At 40.9% G+C, this 16,026-nt stretch overlaps 1 protein-coding gene across 2 annotated transcripts in view; it reads right to left on the bottom strand.

Moving 5' to 3' along the window:
- CCDC141 (coiled-coil domain containing 141) overlaps window positions 1-16,026 on the bottom strand; it is a 141,378-nt gene that overhangs the window by 61,470 nt on the left and 63,882 nt on the right. For both annotated transcript variants that reach the window (XM_075608934.1, XM_075608935.1), the window contains exons 7-8: window positions 4,126-4,317; window positions 1,687-1,856 (exon numbers count right to left, since the gene is read on the bottom strand). In XM_075608934.1, the coding sequence (XP_075465049.1) occupies window positions 1,687-1,856; window positions 4,126-4,317 (362 nt within the window). The remainder of the gene's footprint in view (window positions 1-1,686; window positions 1,857-4,125; window positions 4,318-16,026) is intronic.

Here is a 16,026-nt window from a genome sequence, read left to right as displayed (position 1 = left end):
ACAGCTCTCGCTGTCCTCAGTCCTCTTCTGCCGCCGTCGCCCCCTCCCCCCATTTTGTGCACCTCACCCGGAGATTTTAAATGTAAACCCGTAGCCCAGAGATTGGTTAGCGAAACCCGTAGTCTCCAGGTCAAACCCAGTGTGGTTGTTACCCAAGGGGTAGCCAACATCGATCCTCAAGAGCTACCAACAGGTCAGGTTTTCAGAATATCCCTGCTTTAGTACAGTTGGCCCAATAAGGGCTCAGTCGAAGATTGATTAAGCCACCTGTGCTGAAGCAGGGATGTCCTGAAAACCTGACCTGTTGGTAGCTCTAGAGGGCTGGAGTTGGCTACCCCGATCTAGAATATCTTTGCATCTCGCTTTGATTACTTGATCTTTCATAACAATAACAGTGTTATCACTTCTTCTCCAAGTTATTTGAAGACGGAAAATTGGGATAGTAAAATAATTAAATTAACTTTCTATAAGAACCTTTATTATAGATTGCTGTAAGTATGTAAAACAATCTTGGTAAATGGGAATAGGGGTTTAACCCTTTAGCTGCCAGAGGGACTTACGATACTTGAGCAGCAAAAGGTTAAAAGGCACCAAAAAGTGTTATTCTTTTCTAACCATCATTCCCTCCTACTGTTCCTGCAAGTTCTCCCTACTTACCACTTAGATTGTAAGCTCTTCGGGGCAGAGACTACTTTTCCTAAGGTGTACTTTTATGTAGGTAGCGCTTATTACTCCTATTATTTCTCCTGTCATTATGTCACACTTATTGCTTCTACTGTATGTACATCGATGGCGCTATACAAATAAAGATACATATGTTACCTTCTTTTAGGTTTCCTACTCCCTATACTTAAATGAAGTAAGACATTTGAGCTTTTTGTAACAAATGTCTTTAATTTTTTCAAAGTCCTCCCTTCACTTACTTCTATTTCCGGATTTCTTTGTATTTAACGCACATCAGCAGAATACCATTTTTATTGGAGTGCCACTATAACTATTAATCTATATATACACACGCAATGCCCTTCTGAAAATGCAGTAAGCTATTACATTACAAATCGGATAAGGTTATGTTATTTAAGGGCCTGTAACACAGCCACTGTTGTCTGTAATGTCCCAGATGCAATGATGTAAAAAAAACTACAGTAGTATAGAATCTTTTAAAAGACCTATAAAAAAAATTAAATGACCACTAAACTTAGTACTATTTCTATATTTAATACATTCTATACAATATACTGAATATTTCTGCCTTTGGATCTTGAGATTACTGGAACGATTGGATCTAGAAGTTATTTAGTCCTCCTAAAGCTCACTTGATCATTTGTTTTGATAATACATAAAGTATTAGCACTAAATTGAGCCAAACTGAAGCAAATCCCAATGGCCCCTTACACACGCTCTCCAAAACGTGGAGGTGTTAGAGTAATTTTGGGGAGACAATAAGAGATCAAATCGGTTGTAAGGATTTGAAAGACTGTAAAATATTAAGCCGGCTGATCTTATCTACCATTCGTTTTTATGACTCATGTTTTTGTAAAGTAAAATATGTATATAATTTGAAAGCACATACAACCAAAAATCTGCATGTTGTAAATTTTAAATAATACTAACTCAATATGCAACACAATGACAGCAAAGATAACATTAAGTGTATTTATTTGTAAATAAATAATGATTGCTTACCTGTAAGAAGATTTCTGAACTAGAGCCTGCCCCTTCTGGAAGGCATCAGAAGTGCAGCTCCTAATTTCTGCTTCAACATCACTTGTCTTTTTTAACAAGACAGGAGAACACAGATCTTTCATTTTCAAGTGTTTTAAATAAGTTTCAATGCTCCCCAGTTTGTCAAAAGCCTGCAAAATTATGGCACACAAGCATTTTTTTTCAATTTGATTTTTTTTAAGCTTTTTTTTTTTTTTTAAATATATTCTACTAATAAAGATCATCTCAATCAAATTTTAAAGAATCACATTCTTCTGTCAAATCTCTCTTTTTTTTCTAGCATCACATTTTACATTTAAAGAGCTTTAAAAAAAAAGTTTAATACAGCATGCTGGTATGTACTAGAACAATAAGATATTAGAGCGCCATCTGCTGTTCAGCTTCCAAACTTAAAACGATCAACACAAGCAAACTTTTCAGAGGTTATGCATTATATGCACAAGTTCCATTATTTGTAGTAGATGTGCTAAAAGTTGATATGATTTCCCATCATAGCAACTTCCCTTATTTTGCTATATAGCTGCTAAAGTCCAAAGGCTCAGAGAATGAGCTTTGAAGGTTCTCTGCCACACATAAGTTATCGTGTGTAAAAAAAGTGCCCAAAAAGCTCTACCATATAGCATACAGTGAATAAAAATATCACTTGTGAGCACTTTCACATGTCTCAGAACGGTCTGCAATCCTGTCTTTCCCCATTATATTTTGGCATACAATGCTCAACTGCCGCCAGGGATACTGGAAAATGACATGCAAATGAGCACACAGTGACACCTCTTGCTTCAAATCCATTTTAACATGGATCCTTAGAAGCTAGGATTTTTTGCCAAAAGCCAACTACCTGTGTGCCTAATTCATAGTGTTGCCCTTGAGCTTAGAGTTTCACGAAACAAGATTTTAGTTTGCCTGTTATCTGGCTGAATGACAAAATATATTGAGTTAAGGAGCAAGGTTCCGCTGGACTAAAACATCGGAAGGGTTTCTGGCAGCCGTGGTAAGGCAATTGGTGTACAATATACACAACCTTTTTATTAGATATATGGGTCTACTTATAAAGATTTTCAATTTTTTCTTTTTAAAGGTATAGAAAAATCTATTACATCAAAAAATCAATTTCCCAACTAAAATCATAGAACCATGTTAGGTTAGTATATCATTATTCATGTTCTTTCACTGGGCGCACGTTTTCTTATTCTTTGTATGGTATGGGTCATGTTCATACATATGAATGCATTAAGAATTGTTTGCGTCTACTTGCATTTGTCTTTTGCTCCGAGATAAACTTGACTGCCAATTTTGATGCATTTAAGGCACACAAGTGGTGAGGAGTAAAGACTGTAAACGATGAGTTTGAATTAGGGGACCCTGGTTCAATTCAACTCCTTGGGCAAGTAACGTCATCTCCCTGTGCCTTACGCACCAAAAACGAAGATTGCAAGCGCATCAGGGCAGAGACTGTCTCTCTAAAAATGCCGGTGTGCTGCGCACTATACTGTAATTGTGAAGCACTTTGTGTCCCATTGGGAGAAAAGCTCTGACAGAAATAAAGTTATTATGCAATAAAGATATACTTGACGTTTAATATTAAATATAATTTACATACAGTATGTTTACCACATCCAAACTGCTCTTCCAACATTTGTCATTTTTTTTGTAGGTGAAAAAAAAGTTGACACACCGCACAACACATAAAAGTTGGTGTTTGTACATTGGAGCACGGAGATGTAATGTCTTGCTATTCTTCTGTGCATTTGTTTTTATAACCAAATCCCTAATAACATTGCTTTATACATAGCCCCCATGTTATGCTGCCGTTTTGTTCTTTTTTTCAAGTTAAAGAGCAAGTCATGCTTTTTTTTTTTTAATTACTTTTTTTTTTAAATAGGTTGGAAACAGGGGGTCTTCTCTGAACCCCATTACTTAATGAATCAAAAGTATCACAGCTTTCAACACACCCACACTTTCTCAGCACCATCACAGCTACTAGAATTCTGTCTTAACGGATTTGCTTCAAAAGGGAACTCTTATGTGCAAAGGCAAAGAGAAGTGTGCGGTAACAAATTCCATATTTAAATCCATTTTCTGGTTGTGCCAAATGTAAGAATTGTGCTGATAAATGTACTTTTTGTTGTTGTTTGAAACGTAATGACATTTTCCTAAATAAAAGAATAGCCGTATTATGACTTCTAACAGCCTGTCTTCACCTGTGTCCCTCCATTACCAGATTTGCATGCATCATTATTATTGCAGTTTATTTAAAAAGGGCAAACATATTTCGCAATGGGGGAACAGCAGGTACTTAAATAAAAAGACACCTAAAAAAATAAGCACATATTAACATAAACCGAGGGGTTACAATGTGTATTATGGGTCTAAAAGCAATGTTACTTGTCCTTTACTCACCTTGTTAACACTTTTTAAAAAGTCATTGGCTTCATATAAAATGATCTGTCTTTGATCCATTAATTCCCAGAACTCAGCATGAAGCATGTTTAGTTTGTGGTTGGAATCTTTCAAGGTCTCTTTCTCTGCACAGTCCAGTAATAGTATCCTGACTGCTTCAGCTTTTAACTTTTCAACAATGGACGTCCATTCCTAAAAAGAATAATCCTGATTTACATAACGTAGGTGATCAATTCAAGTATTGCTTGCACGGAAGGCGACTGGGTGATGTGTAAATGCAAAGAAAACTTGGTCTCGCTGCAATGTCCCATCATCTACTTGTGACTTTGCAGAATGTAAGAAACATAGGGGCCTATGCAGAGAGCAGCGAATTTTCGAAATTCGCCATTTTTTGGAGATAATCGCGCAGAAAACAGCAGAAAATGGAGATTTCCGAAAATCGCGCCAATTTTTCATTTCTATTTGTAAAACTCGCCTCGCGGCTGGCGAGAACCGCAATCTCGCCAGTTTAAAATATATCCGTATGCAGAGAGGCGCGAACGGCATCTAGCGGCTGTTCGCGCCAATAAAATGGCGCGATTGTCTCCGTTTTGCCTCGCCAAAAAAAACTGGCGCTCGCGGCCATTGCAAAGGGAAAAAAAAAGGCGCGAATTTGTTTTTACATGTTTCCGAAACGCGCATCTCGCCAATTTAAACTCGCCAGACGCATCCATGTTAAACATAGCAGAATTCGCACTTTTCTGCATATGGAGATTAAAACTCTCCAAAAAAGCTCCTTTTTATGAAATTCGCCATTTTTAAAATTCGCTGCTCTCTGCATGAGGCCCTTAGTGTGTCAATTTGTTACACATTTGTAGCAGAGGTTTGCACTGTTTCAGAGCGAATAGAGATTTTTGATTGTAGCAAGAGGAAAATATGATACACGGTAATGAACAACTTGATGTATCCGATCGTTGTGTGTGTATTTCTTAACTCTTTCCTATTCCTGTCTACTCATTTATTTATAGTCTATTCAAGCAACCCAAATACTACGCTAATGCATATGGCGCAGCTTTCAAGCTTCATGCATATATATTATGAGACAATAAATTAAAATGGCGCTCTTTGCATCAACTGTACTTTAAAATTGTTTTCATACATCATATGCAAATATCGCCCCGTCCAAGGGAGGTCTTCAAACATTTTAATATTTGAAAATGGAATGTAAAGAATTCACAGTTTCTGCATCTGACTTGTTGGACCATTGTGACAAAACAGTGGTTTACAGTGTTGGTTCCTATAGCAGGAACCATTTGAAAATGAGGATAATGTGGTAAGGATTTATTGTCTCACTTGTGCTTCACTTTTCCCACAGAATAACCAACTGAGAAATCCTACCACATAACACTGGTCTTCTTGTAGTGGGATATCAAAAGGCATTATTTGGTAGTGAGCCATTTTAGTTATTTAGGGCATTTGGAAGTGTTCAATTATACTAATTATGGCTTATTCTAGTAGCTTCGATAAGTGACTTATCGAGCATTTTGGGCACTTCTCGAACAAGTTTCCAAGTGTAGCTATTCAGAAAGCTTCTGTAACATCACAAACTCGCTCGAGAAGTGCTTCTCACAGATCGGTAACACTCCCACACATATAAATTCAAACTCTTTTTTTTTTTTAAATATCAAGCTATTCTAGTGTGAGGATCGGGCACAGGCTCCGTCGCCGTGATGGCAGCACTGGCCATAACTCCGCCCCCGAGTTTGATTCAGACCTTGCTGCAGCTGATGCCTCATCAGTGCCTGCTGTGCAGACTCCACCCAGCAATGAATCAGGGCTCTGATTGGTGTACCAGCTTCTGCCTTGAAGCCGTTTAGCTATTGGCTGTTCATCCTTTATAAGCTCAGTGTTTGCCTCTGCAAATGGACTGAGCATAACAGTTTGTTATTTGTGAAGTTGTGCTAGTCGCAAGCACGCGGTTGTACCTTGTCCTGCCCTTCTTTGCCTTGCAATTCACCTGAACTATGACTCCGGACCTTTACCAACTACCCTCCAGCCTCCTACCCTCGACCTCGGCTTGGATATCTACTACTCTACCTTCTACTACCCTCGACTAAGTGACCTCTACTACCCTCCAGTCTCCTACCCTCGACCACGGCGAGTATACCTACTACCCCACTTCTCATAAACCGGCTACACAACAACGAACCTGCACACTGGATGTGGCCTCTCGGCTCCTGCTCAGTGTTTACTAATCCCCACCTCGGGCATTTTCCTACCTCATGGTTTAACTTGCGATAACTCTTTCTGAATACTGTGATAACAAAACAAGTCAGACTGTGAGGTAGGGTCATGCCAAACTGTTCGATTTGGTAGTGATAACATCAAAGCTACTAGAATAAGCCCCATTATGTTATATAGTTACATAGTTACATATTAAACAAAAGGGAAAAGAAGCACAAAAATATAGCACTCTAGTATACCATATGAGATTTCGAAAATACAAATTTATTTATTAACGGTCACAAAACACAATAAAAGATAGCATAGAATATTTAAAATAAGGCATGAATCCCCTGTACGTAAGCCACAGCAATAGCTCACTAGCATGTGAGTCAAATAGGACACAATATCTCAAATGAGAAATCATAGTTACATATTAGATGAGGTTGAATAAGACATATGTCCATCGAGTTCAACCCATGCTAAATTGACACAGATACAGTACTTATCCTATATTTGTATTTACAGTATTTTGATCCAGAGGAAGGCAAACAAAACCCCCAATGAAACATCATCCAATGATGTTTCTCATGAGTGGAAAAATTAATTCCTTCCTGACTCCAAATATTGGCAATCCGATTATTCCCTGGATCAGCATCCTTCCCATGTTAACCTATTTGGTAAATCCCTGTATACCGTTCCTTTATAAAAAGATGTCCAACTTTTTTTGTAAGCTATCTATTGTATCCAGGGTTGCCACTTCTCCGGGTTTGACCTGAAGGCTCCGGGTTTCGGGCACTTACCTGCGGGCTATGGGTTTAGCCTGTCAATCTCTGGGTGGCAGCGGGGTGCAGCGGCGGCGGCAGTCTCCCGAAATTCCCTCTCCAACTGCAGTGAACATGGCTGAGCGACATCAAATTATGTCAGGATGCTACGTGGTGCCACATTGTCCCATTGTCATGGCAACGTGCCGTCATTCGATGCCGCGCAGCCATGTTCACTGCAGTTGGAGGGGGAGTTGCAGCAGGATGCCGGGAGACGCTGCCGCACCACACCATATCACACCGCACCAAGTAAGGGACTTTTTCCCCCCGGGTTGGCCTTTAGTAGAAAGTGGCAACCCTGATTGTATCTGCCATCACAGCCACCATGGGTAATTAATTCCAACTTTTAACTTCCCTTACTGCAGAGAACCCTTTCCTTTATTGCTGGGGAAATCTCCTTTCCTCCAAACTTAAGGAAAGACCCCGTGTCCTTTGAACTGCCCTTGGGATGAATAGTTCTTTTGAAAGCTCCTTGTATTGACCCAGAATATATTTGTACATAGTTATTATATACCCTCTTAGTCGGCTCTTTTATAATGTAAGCAAATCTAAATTAGCTAGCCTCTCCCTATAAATTAGATTTTTAATCCCTTTTATTAATTTGGTGGCTCTTCTCTGCACTCTCTCTAGTTCCATAATGTCTTTTCTCGGTAGTGGTGCCCAAAACTGTACTCCATATTCAAGGTGTGGTCTTACTAATGCTTTTACACATTTTTAAATGTAAAAACATTGTTGCACTATATTCTGTTTTCTGTTTCAACTTACATTTTGGGAGATATCTGGGAAGAACTGACCCACGTACAGAAGAATCTGAGTAGTTCCAAATCATATTGCTTGATTTAATACACCAGAATGTGGGTGAAACTACTGTTTTTTTCCACCCAATATTGATTGTTGTTTAAAGTGTTGCACTATTCGTGCTTTTTGTTACATTTACATTGGGGGATGCTCTGCGCTCTGAAATGCCTGCTCCACATCCTTTTCCAACCTTCATAACAAGTCCCTTTTTCGGAACAGCCCCTTATCCTTATGCATTGTATGAATATTTATTTTATATGTCAATTAAAAAAGATTTATTCACTGACATCCCCATCACTTTAATATCTTTAATTGGAGTTGCACTGCATGTGAATTTAAGCACTTGTTGTTGGTCTGTTCTTTGCTATGCATTGTTACGTATGCATTTTTAGGGGGAACCAAAGCAAATTTAATATGTCGTGCTCCCAACTTTATGATGTTATGGATTTTACATGAAATCGTTTCAGTAACTTCATTCTCACATACAGTAGCGCATGATATGGTTTTCTCCATTTATATCTGGAAGAGGTAGGAAACAACAAAAGGTTTGGTTAAATTATTTGATTTATTGAGAAGTTTGGCCTTCCTTCTACAATCAGCATTTAGAGCCCATAAGGAGGTAGAGCAGGAGGGGGGTTATTTTATCAAGGTTGGCGGAGAGCACAGGTACAGGGGTGGATTTAGGAATGAGCAGGAATAGGTAGGAAGGGAGGGTATACGTGATGCGTGTGTTACCTCCCACAATCGGAGACATTGCCTCACACTTTGTACAAACTTTCCTGTTACTTGCGAGATCTGGTCTCTTGTTTCTAAAGTTCCTTTCCCTCAGTGTGACTACTTCCATACTGCTGTACACCAGGTCTCCTCACTCTTCATTAGTAATATTTCAGAGGGAAAACCCTCCTAGGACTAAGTATAAGATGATTGATGCCTTTTAAAAAAAAATCAAAGTAGGTAATTTGATGCCGCGATGTGACATTGCGTTGCCATGGCAACGAGACGCCGCGTGCCATTGCAGCGTCATTTGATGCTGCAGAAAGAAGGCGGAGGCAGCAGGGAGGCAGAAGCAGGTAAAGAACTTTCCAATAGGCTCGAGAGCACGGCCTCTATATATGGGGGCGAAAATGTTTGCTGATGAAGACCCGGGCTTAAGGGGAAATCTGTATGTGTGTGTGTGTGTGTGTGTGTGTGTGTGTGTGTGTGTGTGTGTGTGTGTGTGTGTATGTGTGTATGTGTGTGTGTGTGTGTTTGTGTGTATGTGTATGTATGTATGTGTGTATGTGTGTATGTGTGTATGTGTGTATGTGTGTATGTATATAATGTAAATGCAGTGAGATCGACTTGGGGAGGTCATTTCCTATGGCTACTACCTTTTGTCTGATATCACTGTGCATTCAACAACAATTTGCACAGCCTGAGGACCTCTCTGTACTAAAAAAATATATTTCTGTAAGCTCCAAAAGGCAATTAGCCATAGGGCGACACGAGACTGGGGATGACCCCTGATTCACCTCAGTCAAAGGAGCCGAAAGGTGATTGGTTAATGGGAAGCTGGTGAATAAGGCAGGAAAGGTGCAGATTGTTACCAGGTAGAGATAAGACAGGTGTTTAGTGATTGGTTGCAGGTGTGTTGCTAGGCTAAGGAGAAGGGTCAAATCATTGGCAGATGAGTGGTACTGTAAGGAGAAGTCAAGTTTGGGCGGGAATTTGGGGATAGGAATAAAAGGACAAGGTGTTCGGCTGCGATGATAAAGAAAAATGCCTGTGGTGTCGCCCGTTGCGACACTGCGCAGCGCAAAAACTATTTGGTATTCGCAGTGAAAACTGCCCCATACCTAATGCGACTGTCTCCCCGCTTGCTACTGCAAAGCAGGAGACAGTTGTAGCGTTTTCAAAATTTGTTTTCGGGTTGCGACTGCCGCGTCACGTCATGCGGCCGTCCAATCAGAAAACAGATTTCAGCCTGTAGACGCGTGTGCAGTAGCATGTGCACAAGTCTCTCTTTGATGTCACTATTGTGACATCACAGATGCGCGCACGCCCTGCAGTTTGGTAATAATCGCAGCCTTATCACTTGCCTGTGAAGAAGACTGGATCAGGATTCCCACCCTTCCCTCCCCTACCTGCTGTTTAATGTATATGTTTATATGTTATATTTATTGAAAAAAAAAACATATTTCTGAGCATGGTCTCAAACGGTTAAATTGTTGGCTTGGTTGTGGTAGTAATTTACGTTCCTGGCTGGGAGGTGGGACCATATTTATTTATTATATATGTTTCTTTGGCTGGGAGGTGAGAAGTTAAACTCATTATGTAATGATTTGAGTTATGTATTGTTATGATGGTTTAATAAATTGTGCTGCGGCCTGTTACCACCACTTTATGTTTGTGTCTGGTTTACGTTATTTGGGGGTGCCGGTATCTCTTTTCAGTGTTAATATCCCGGTCACACAGGCAAATAGGAATGCACAATGGATGACATCACAGCTTCCTATTGGCCCTCGTGACACGGGACATTTAAACGACATTATGTTAGGCACACCGTTACCTGGCTGCAGAGATACCGACACCCCCTAAGGTAAGTATCTCTGGAAGAAGGGGGATCCAGAAATTGACACTGTGAAATTAACACAGTTCCGCTCCGAAGACCCCCTGCTTCAATCCTGTAATAAAAAATGTCAAAAGTGAAACCAGTATTGCTGCTGTAAATATATGCTATTAGAACAGGACTAAAGTCATCCAAATTTGTAGGTGTCGCCCATGCATTTTGTTTCTGCATCATCCAACAGAGAAGCGTTCAATGAGAGAGGCAGGTTAAATGAAATCAAACACCCCAAATAAAAAAAAGCTAGGTTCCCCAAGTAAGGAGTGGGAAACTCTAAGGGGGTAATTCTATACCGTGCTCAGGAAAAAAGGGATCCGTTCCGTTTTTCATCATATTTGATATATGTATATGTTATGTAAATTAACACTATATAAGAAGCACAATGTGGATAATTAACTGATGTTAACTAAATTGATGTCACTGTATTATGTCAACAAGTACCAGATACACTGCGGGAGGTTCATGTTCATAAAGAATCCCATTAGGCATTGCTGCATTTAATGGCTTATTTATTTGATCTAATTTTCAAGACAGGACTTTTTGTTCAGGAGGAAGCTGCACCGTTCAATATTTGCTCACTGAGGCCCAGACCTAACAAACTCTTTTAAGGTAACGTTAATGGTAAAGTTATACTCACTAAAGAAAGCGACGTAACTATTAAGTAACAATATGCTAATGGTATGCAAATGAGCTGCTAGCATAGGAATACCCTACTCATAAACGTACATTTATATTACCGGGCAAAAATAATGTTACGTTATTTAACCTTTGCAGGGCCACCAGACCTCCGGCACTTACACATCATGTGATCTATCCTGGAGTGATCACATGATGCCGGAAGTGGAAGGAGCTCCACTTCCATTTCTATCGGCTATTTCCATAGCCGCACTGTCGGAGTTGTCCGCCTGATCAACCCCTAGACCAGGGGTGCGCAAAGTGGGGGTGTGCCCAGTTCTCTGCCGGGGGGCACGGGGTTTACAGAGGCCCCGCACGCTTCCCGAAGGCATTGTGGGAGCTGCAAGACCTCTGTAAACTTCTTCATACATTGGTTCAGACGGCTTCTGGTAACGCGTCGCCATGGCAACGTGACGACAAATGATGCCGCAGGGTCATGTGCTGTCACGTTGCCATGGTAACATGACATGACGCCAGAACATAAGAGCCAAGGTAAGGAGAGGTGGGTGCAAGGAGAGGGGGACAGCCAGCAGGGGGCGTAGGGAAACAAGATTGCCCTCCCCTGCCCTAAACAACGAGCAAGTGGCCATTACATACCTGCTACGTCAGGAGGGCACTGTAAGGAATTAGGTTAAGATTTTAGTCTGCACTGGCACCGCCTTTCGCCCGAGCAATGTGTGAATTCAGATGGAAGCGATTGGGCAGGCGTGGCAGACACGTCACGAGGCTGGTTCGCCGTGATTGGCTGAACTGCTCACGTGACGCGGCCGTCGCTTGAAAAGACAACATTATTTGTCTTTTCAAAAACACACTCGCACCATCGCGCTCCATCGTGCGCGCTCTAGGGGCGGCCTCATCGGCATTCTGCAAAGTCGTTGCGAGCGCCATCGCACGGACTATAATCTTAGCCTAAGTCATAACGAAAACTGACTTTACTCCAATCCAGACACTGAAACAGGGCAAAAGCAATATGCAAAAACCTTGTTTCAGTTTCTGGATGTGAGGAACGGCAAGACTGAAATAACTTCACAGTATTTTTTAAGAGAACGCAGCATTACCCCGAAATACTATGACGTTTACCCTATGCTAATGAGCTCTAGTATGGCCGTTATTTGTGCATGTGATTTGTTTTGTGAGTACACCATTAACCTCAGGGCAAATAACATCCGTTCCTGATTAAGATAATGTCAAATATGGTTTGATGAAATGCCAGGCACATAATGAAAGCTATTAGGATATTTCAAACACTAAAGCTTGACCACAGAGTGGAGCTAGCAACACATGGTTTGGGTGGAAATAATACTAAACATAAATATCAGACATCAATCAAAATGTATTTTGCCAGCAGCATAACCTGTAACATTTCTACACAAATAGTTCTTTACTGATGCAACATTTAAGCAAGCAGTTTTTGCCTTTTAAAATTGATCTAATCCCCTTTTATTAAGTTACATTATGTGGTCAGAGGGCGATACCTGCAATTACTGAGTAGTATATATTTATATATTTTTTACAAACATACAGTATATGCAACGTTTTAAAAAAAATATGAAGTTTTTATATTCTTCTTGATGTTCCTAGAACATAAAAAAAATTGTATACACCTTCGGAAATTAGGGTTAAAAAAAATATAAATTCCTACTACTTAGCAAGATGAAGCTCTCAAATGAAGTACTGTGTTTTTAATAGCTCTCCAACCAATGACTGAATTCTGCAAATATCTATTGTGTATTTATTTTTTAATTCATTCATATTTGTTTCTTTATTATGGTTGTCGTTTGTTCACATAATGGTTTGCAGTTCACATGTTTCAATTCTTAATATAGGAATTCTAAGAAGCAATGGAAAAAAAATATGCAGGGTCAATACAAGGAGCTTTCAAAAGAACTATTCATCCCAGGGACGAATTACCCATAAGGCACAGTAGACACGTGTCTAGGGGCCCCCAAGGTTTGGGGGCCCCCACTAGGCCCCCTAACCTTGGGGGCCCCAATACAGTGTGGGGGGGTGGGGGGAGAGAGCAGAAGATCGGAACTTGCTGTGCTGTGTGAGATCGGACCTACAGGCTGCTCTTGCTCCCTCCTTCCGGTGAGTGGGGCTTCTCACTGCAGGCAGGGGGGGGAGGAATGCTTGGCAGCTTGGTGTCTGTGAAACAGCACAAGGCAACAGAGCAGAGGGCTGAGCGAGTGAGAGCAGGAATGCAGCCAGAATGCAGGTCACAATCCCTCTTCTCTCACTCTTAGCCCCTTCATTGATCCTCCATGTGGAACTTACTCCTTCCCTGCCACTGTTGACCTCCTGCGGTCCTATCAGGATCTGCATCCAGCAGACCTGGAGAACCGTACAAACCAGTGTCCTTCCTGGTTGGGGAATATCTCTCTTTCGGCAGGCTGCTGACTGCCTTTTAAACCCAGGAGTTCAGTCTGCCTTAATTAGCTGCACCTGCAGCTAGCTTCTCCACAGGAGTTTTACTGCCTGTATGCTGGAAAGTACACATACTGCACCTCAATCTAGCATATTTTATGTATTTTTAACATTCATAAATGAAACGTGATGGGAGCAGTGTAGCTGAGTGATAGAACGAGGGGGATGTTAAGGAGATGGGAGCAGTGTAGGTGAGTGATGGGATAGGGAGGCTATTAGGGTGATGGGAGCACTATAGATGAGTGATCGGATGAGAGGAATGTTAGGGAGATGCAGTGGCAGATTTCCCATTAGGACCGATAAGCCTGGGCCTACGGCGGCATGTGCGATTGGTGCTTGCCGGCCGCACATGCATGATCGGCGGCAAGCACCAAATGCGCATTTCCCTTATGAGATATAAGATCAAAATACTGTAAATACAAATATAGGATAAGTATCTGCCGTGCAGCTTTGAGGACTGCTCCACAAATGTACAAATAAGCACTTTTATGACGTGTAGTTTCTATCCACAAAGAAGATTGGATACGGAACTAGAAAATAAAAACAATAATATCAGCGTCTTGTAGGATGATGAATGTATAGATAAACTCTCTAAGGGTGTGTAGGAGTTTACCAAAGTGGTGCCTGACATCAGACATAATATTCAACTGTATTTCAAGCAAACAACTGTGGTGGCAGGAAAAGTACAAGATGAAAAAACAAAAACAAAACCCCATTATTGAAGAATGACTTAAATTTGGGTATACTGTACAGTATTATGGCGTTATTACCAGTGGCCAAACTGGTTTAGAAGACGTGGCTGTACTTTACCTGACTACAATATTCTAAGTGTTTTTAATATTTTGGAAAGAATATTCAAAATATATTTTAGGAAAAAATGTACCATATTTATGCTTCAAAAGCAGAAAAAGAGAGGATTGCTAAAATATATCCATTTTCCGTTAAATAGAAAGTGGAACTATAACATTATCATTCAAAATATATAGTGGTGCATTTTACACCCCAGCACCATCGCACGTCAATCACTGATTATAATTTATATCCATTATACAGGAGAATGCTCTCCAATTGGTCATCTCCATTATGCACCAAATTTTAGCGGCAGGGATAGAAGTGCTGCTTACACTGGTACCCTCTTACCTCGCAACGTACATGCTATATTCCTAACTAAGTCTACAACCAGATCCAAAATAAGTTATGGCGAGTAAAAGAAAAGTGACAAAAATCCTCCACCGTACAGTGTGTGCAGCGCATAAAAATAGCACTTGTGAGCACATTTGCAAGTCTGAGACATGTCTGCGACCCTGTCTTTCCCCATTATCTCTTAGCATCTGGGGCGTAGCTATAGCCCAGGAATCCCGGGGGCCCCACACTCTTGGGGCCCGCAACACATTGAATGTTGACACAGGGAAGAAATACAAAACGCTGGGTTCCCGTCGCCGCACCAGAAGATGAAGGTCCGTCTTTGCAGTGATACGCTGTACATCATGGGCATTTGCTTGTGTTGTAGGTGCTGTCCACTATAGGGGTTACCCTGACGCTCCGATCACGGACTATACTGAAAAGACGGACCTTCGCCTTCCGGTGCGGCGACAGGGAAACCCGGAGTTTTGTATTTCATCCCTGTTTCAACATTCAATCTCTTGCAGGCCCCCAAGAGCGCGGGCTCAGTGTACGTCATAAGAACAGCATGGGACGTGCAGAAACGGAGCGTCTAACTTAAAAATAAATGATAAGTAATCTATATTTTATATTGAATCTATAGTTATATGTGTGTGGTGTATTTAATCTCCTTGCAACAGATCGAAGAATATAAAGATGTAACATATTAATAATACGTTGAGCAAATAGGGATATTATTCCAAAGTGCGTTGGCATAGAATATTTTATTTTTCCTAGCCAATTTAAATCGAGAAAAGAATGCACACAATGCGCACCAGGAATTAGAATAAGTAAATATATATATATATATTAAAACAAAATGAAAAAGGAGCATCAACTGAGGGGATCCAACCCCACCTCAGTATACACACTTAATCAAAATAATTCCCACACAAAATCATGAGTGGATCTGTCTAACTATTGGAATAAATCTAAACACTATAATTACAAATGAATAAAAAGACATGAATGCTCAAAATCGTGGATGATAGTAACCCAGATAATGCTAGTAGGAAGGCTAAACATATGCCTAAGTCTGAAAGGGGGAGGCGGAAACTTACACTGGAGTGCCGAACGGGTCCCGCTGGTGAACGTAAGGGGGTCCGGACCAGGCCACCGCAGAGATGTTGCCACCGCACGGACTTCCTGCAAGTGCCGCCTCAGCCTAACAGCATACGCGCAGTGTGACCTGTCGCAACCTCTACGCGTTTC

Source organism: Ascaphus truei, chromosome 7 (genome assembly GCF_040206685.1).
Source record: "Ascaphus truei isolate aAscTru1 chromosome 7, aAscTru1.hap1, whole genome shotgun sequence".
Taxonomy (NCBI): Eukaryota; Metazoa; Chordata; class Amphibia; order Anura; family Ascaphidae; genus Ascaphus; species Ascaphus truei.
This window is presented reverse-complemented; position numbering and strand designations above follow the sequence as displayed.